General features: G+C 41.9%; 1 protein-coding gene across 1 annotated transcript in view; it reads left to right on the forward strand.

Moving 5' to 3' along the window:
• The first annotated feature begins 388 nt into the window (after positions 1-388).
• Positions 389-3,974, forward strand: part of LOC107696875 (pro-neuregulin-3, membrane-bound isoform-like) — a 28,426-nt gene continuing 24,840 nt past the window's right edge. Inside the window, exon 1 of the mRNA XM_016497411.1 lies at positions 389-425. Coding sequence (XP_016352897.1) covers positions 422-425 — 4 coding nt within the window. The 5' untranslated portion in view covers positions 389-421. The remainder of the gene's footprint in view (positions 426-3,974) is intronic.

Here is a 3,974-nt window from a genome sequence, read left to right on the forward strand (position 1 = left end):
AATTTTGCAGTGTTGATGTACCTGCTGGTCTGCATTCTGATCCAAAGCACAGAAATGCTTCATGAATGTCAGAAATGTTTGAATGAACTGCAGGCATTGATCCACAATTACAGATGAAAGTGATATATGGTATTGTTTTATCTGCAAATGGTGAAAGGAAAACTCGCTCAACATTTCAGACATGGTTTTACTTTACATTAAACATGAGTTTTCTGAAAAAGCTGTACACACAAATAGCAATCGCAGTACGGTCTTACGTAAATAGTAGCCCACAATATCTATGTATACAATGAGAATAGAATGCACACAATGAATGTCTCTAACATCTTTTTCTCTCTCCTCTTTTTCTTCCCTCCCTCCTCCTTCACTGCTGCCCTCTTCTATCTTCGCTGGAGCAGTGGATCACTTGGGCATTGAGTTCATGGGTAAGAAAAAGAAAAAGCTTTTTCTTATTGGCAGAGCGATGAATCATGCTTACAGAGTTTATATGAACCAAGGCAACTGTGTATCTGCTTTGTGCAGCCGTGCTTTTCTTTTCATTGTATGTGTTTGAATGTGAACGTTCCTGTTATCTCTTTTGACTGTGCACTGTATGTGGGCTAAACTGTTGTTTTCCCTTCTTGACTCTTCACTACAGCTTCTATGAAAATACCCCCAGAGTCGTCATGAATGCGTTCACATTTGTAGAGATGCAATATTTGAAGCATAAGGTTGCTTCATTCACATTTGACAGGACTAGAATTTGCCTGAAGTTATTTTGCTATTTACCAAAGCACTGTGGTGTAAGGACATGTAATTAAACTGTGCACTTAAGACTAGTTTGTGGTCAGAGATTAGTAACAGAGAGCAAATTATAAATCATAGGTGTCAGCTCACTGCCTTTCATTTGCTCTCAAACTACTCTTCCCTCTCCTCCAATCACTTGGCTGCATTCCACTGCAGAATTCCAATGCTCTTTGGTCTCCTTGGAAACGGCATTGAAATGTCGAGAGGACAGTAACAGGAGACAGTGAGGGTGAATTCATATTGTTGGCACAGTTTGAGAGGTAACACTGTCAGTGTCTGTAATATATTTGTGTTTAATAAAATGTATTGTGCATTTGACAATGCATATGTAGGCGAGAAGTTGAGTTCTCTACGATAATATGCAATATTGAATATGTATTTTTTTTCACAAATGCATAGTTTAGTGTTTGCATCGCATAATCTAATTTAATTACTTCAGATTCTTTATTAGCCCATTATTAAGTGACGTCATATGACTTCAATGCGACATCATCTCGTGCCTTAGAGAGGGAAATGTCTATCTGTTCCCTTTCAGTCGGTCACTACGAGTCACGTCGTGACCGACGAATTGGGATCTCGCTTCGAGAGACCAATCTACTTCGAGTGTAACTAAACGAGCTAATGCACATTGGCATGCAATTATTGCATCCAGCTGCCGCTGATCACAGCGGGAGCATAAAAAGGCAGCCGATGCAATGCATACCAGCTTTTCGCTTCGGAGCCGAGCAACAACATCGTTCTGCTCCATCCAAGTGTCTTCAGTGAGCTACGAGTTCAACGCGCTCTTGGAAGCTTCTGGTGTTGGCGGATGGCACTTCAGCGGTGGTCGTTCCTGTGTTCCAGGCTTCGCTACCTCCAGGGGGGCGGAGCTCCGTTGCCTCTGCCGCGATCTAGTGCTCGTCCTGGCGGCTGCCGGGCGAGGGCTACTTCCGGCAGTTGCACGGGTGGTTTGAGGGTTACAGTGGTGGCAAACCCCTCAGGGAACCAACCCTCGGGGGACCACCACTCCTCTAGCGCTTCAGATCCAGTTGAGCGCTTCATACCAGGTTTTCGCTGAGGAGCCGAGCCGATGACCCGGCCGCTCAGCGGTGGTACACCAGCGAAAACCTGGTATGCATTGCACCGACTGCCTTTTTATGCTCACGCTGTGATCAGCGGCAGCTGGATGCAATAATTGCATGCCAATGTGCATTGGCTCGTTTAGTTACACTCGAAGTAGATTGGTCTCTCGAAGCGAGATCCCAATTCGTCGGTCACGACGTGACGTCTCCGTTCCCTCCTTCAAGGAACGAGGGTTACATGCGTAACTGAGACGTTTTTTGATTATAGAGCTTGGAAGATTCCCAGAGCTGTAGATCGATGGGTGAGGCAGGGTAACAGGCAGATGGATTTTGTTCACGTTGATTTCCAATCTCCGTTGCTGAGGCTCCTGAATGAGAGGAGCCAGCTCTTCTGTTACTTTGATATCTGGATTTCGATTGTTTTTCCTGTTTTCTCTTTGTCCAGCCAAATTCTACAGGATAGATGCACTCACTTGTGTCAGCACACTCGTAGACAAGTCGAGAGTAGTCAGAGTAACTGATTTTATCAAGTTAATGACTGAACTGGTAGTTTCAATGAGCTCAACGCACTCGTCTGTCTGTCTGTCTCTCTGTTTATCTCTCTATCAAATTCTGAATTATTGAACGTCAAAGGGGGCACCCTGCAGCCTTGTGGACGTCATGGACATGCGCACATGAAAGACTGCGAGACCACATGAAGTGTGTCATTTGAAACAGGGCCTTGTTTTGATTCTGCTGTCTGCAAAAAAAAGAACATTGTGAAGACTGAGACGTGCTTTCATGCCTTGCTTTATCTCGCACAGCTGTGAGAGTGACAGCTTGTTTAAGCCTTAATTTTAGCATTTATTTTCTATGTGATGGTTTGATAGTTGCCATGTACACACTGCAGAGCTCAGAATGATACCTGTGAAGTCAGTGTCACTTCCTCTTAGCAGTAACGACAAAGAGTGGACTACACTTGATGAAAGAGAGTAGAGTGATTCCTGCAGGCCTTTTAAGACCACATACTGAGCTTGGCTTTCTCTTTAGTGAGCATAGAGCACATAGGAGATGACAGAAGGAAAAGTATAGAAAAAAAGCAAAAGCAAATGTTTTGGGGTGAGAGTGGAAATTTATAGAAATGTTCTAGTTTTAGGTAGTTAAAATGATTGCTGCACACCTGGAAAGAGGTCAGAACCTGTGAGTTTATGAATACACAACAAAGAACATACAATTGCATGGCTCAGCAGTCATTAAGGTAGTTCTGATTTCTACTTGCCCTGCCTGTAGTTTTAGAAGAAAAAAAAAACTGGACAATATTTGACAAAAAAAAAAAAGGTTTTCTTTAAAACAAACAAAGAAACTAACAAACAGATTTTTAATTTAAGCTGTGGCAACTTAATTAACTTTTTGCTGTGATATGATGTCATGTGATGCACAGCATTGATTTATTTATAATTAATTTGTTAGCTATCTAGATAATGTTACCTTGCAGATGAGTTTAAATCAATAAAATTACATTTTTATTTGATAAAAACATGGACAATATCAATAAATGTAAGATGCAGTTTCAGTCGGACGTCCTTATTGTTGAGCTCTGAACTGACAGGATATTTTGCTTGTCAGAGTTTAATAGACTCTTTATTGTATAGGGTTGGGAATCGAAAATCGATTCCGATTCCAGAATCGGATACTTAAGGTCAGGAATCAGATACTTGTTGTCAAATTAAAATTTCGATTCTGCCTATCGATTCCTATGCGCTTTTTTTTTTCTTCATCTGTGAGGACCAGTGTTGTGCCCAATTCTGACCTCCTGCCAGATTATAACCCCCCAGTATTGGTAGGTTTAGGAGTAGGTGTGGGGCCGGACCTAGCGATCTGCCAGGACCTTGCTTGCTAATCTAAGCGCTCCAAAGTTTGGCTATATTTGCGATCAGAAACCAAAAAAGCTAAGTATAATATCTGTGATAGCTAAACATGTTGCAAGAGAGGTGTCACCACCAACATGACAAAGCACTTTAATTTAATAGATCGTTAAAGATCGCGAACACAATTCAAACACCAACGTGATTCTATTCCTAAATTACAATGATTTGTCTGTTTCATTCCTCAACCTTTGACGTGTGCGATCAATGTTGTGATCACTTG

The sequence above is a fragment of the Sinocyclocheilus anshuiensis genome, unplaced genomic scaffold (genome assembly GCF_001515605.1).
Source record: "Sinocyclocheilus anshuiensis isolate Anshui unplaced genomic scaffold, SAMN03320099.WGS_v1.1 scaffold1224, whole genome shotgun sequence".
Lineage (NCBI taxonomy): Eukaryota > Metazoa > Chordata > Actinopteri > Cypriniformes > Cyprinidae > Sinocyclocheilus > Sinocyclocheilus anshuiensis.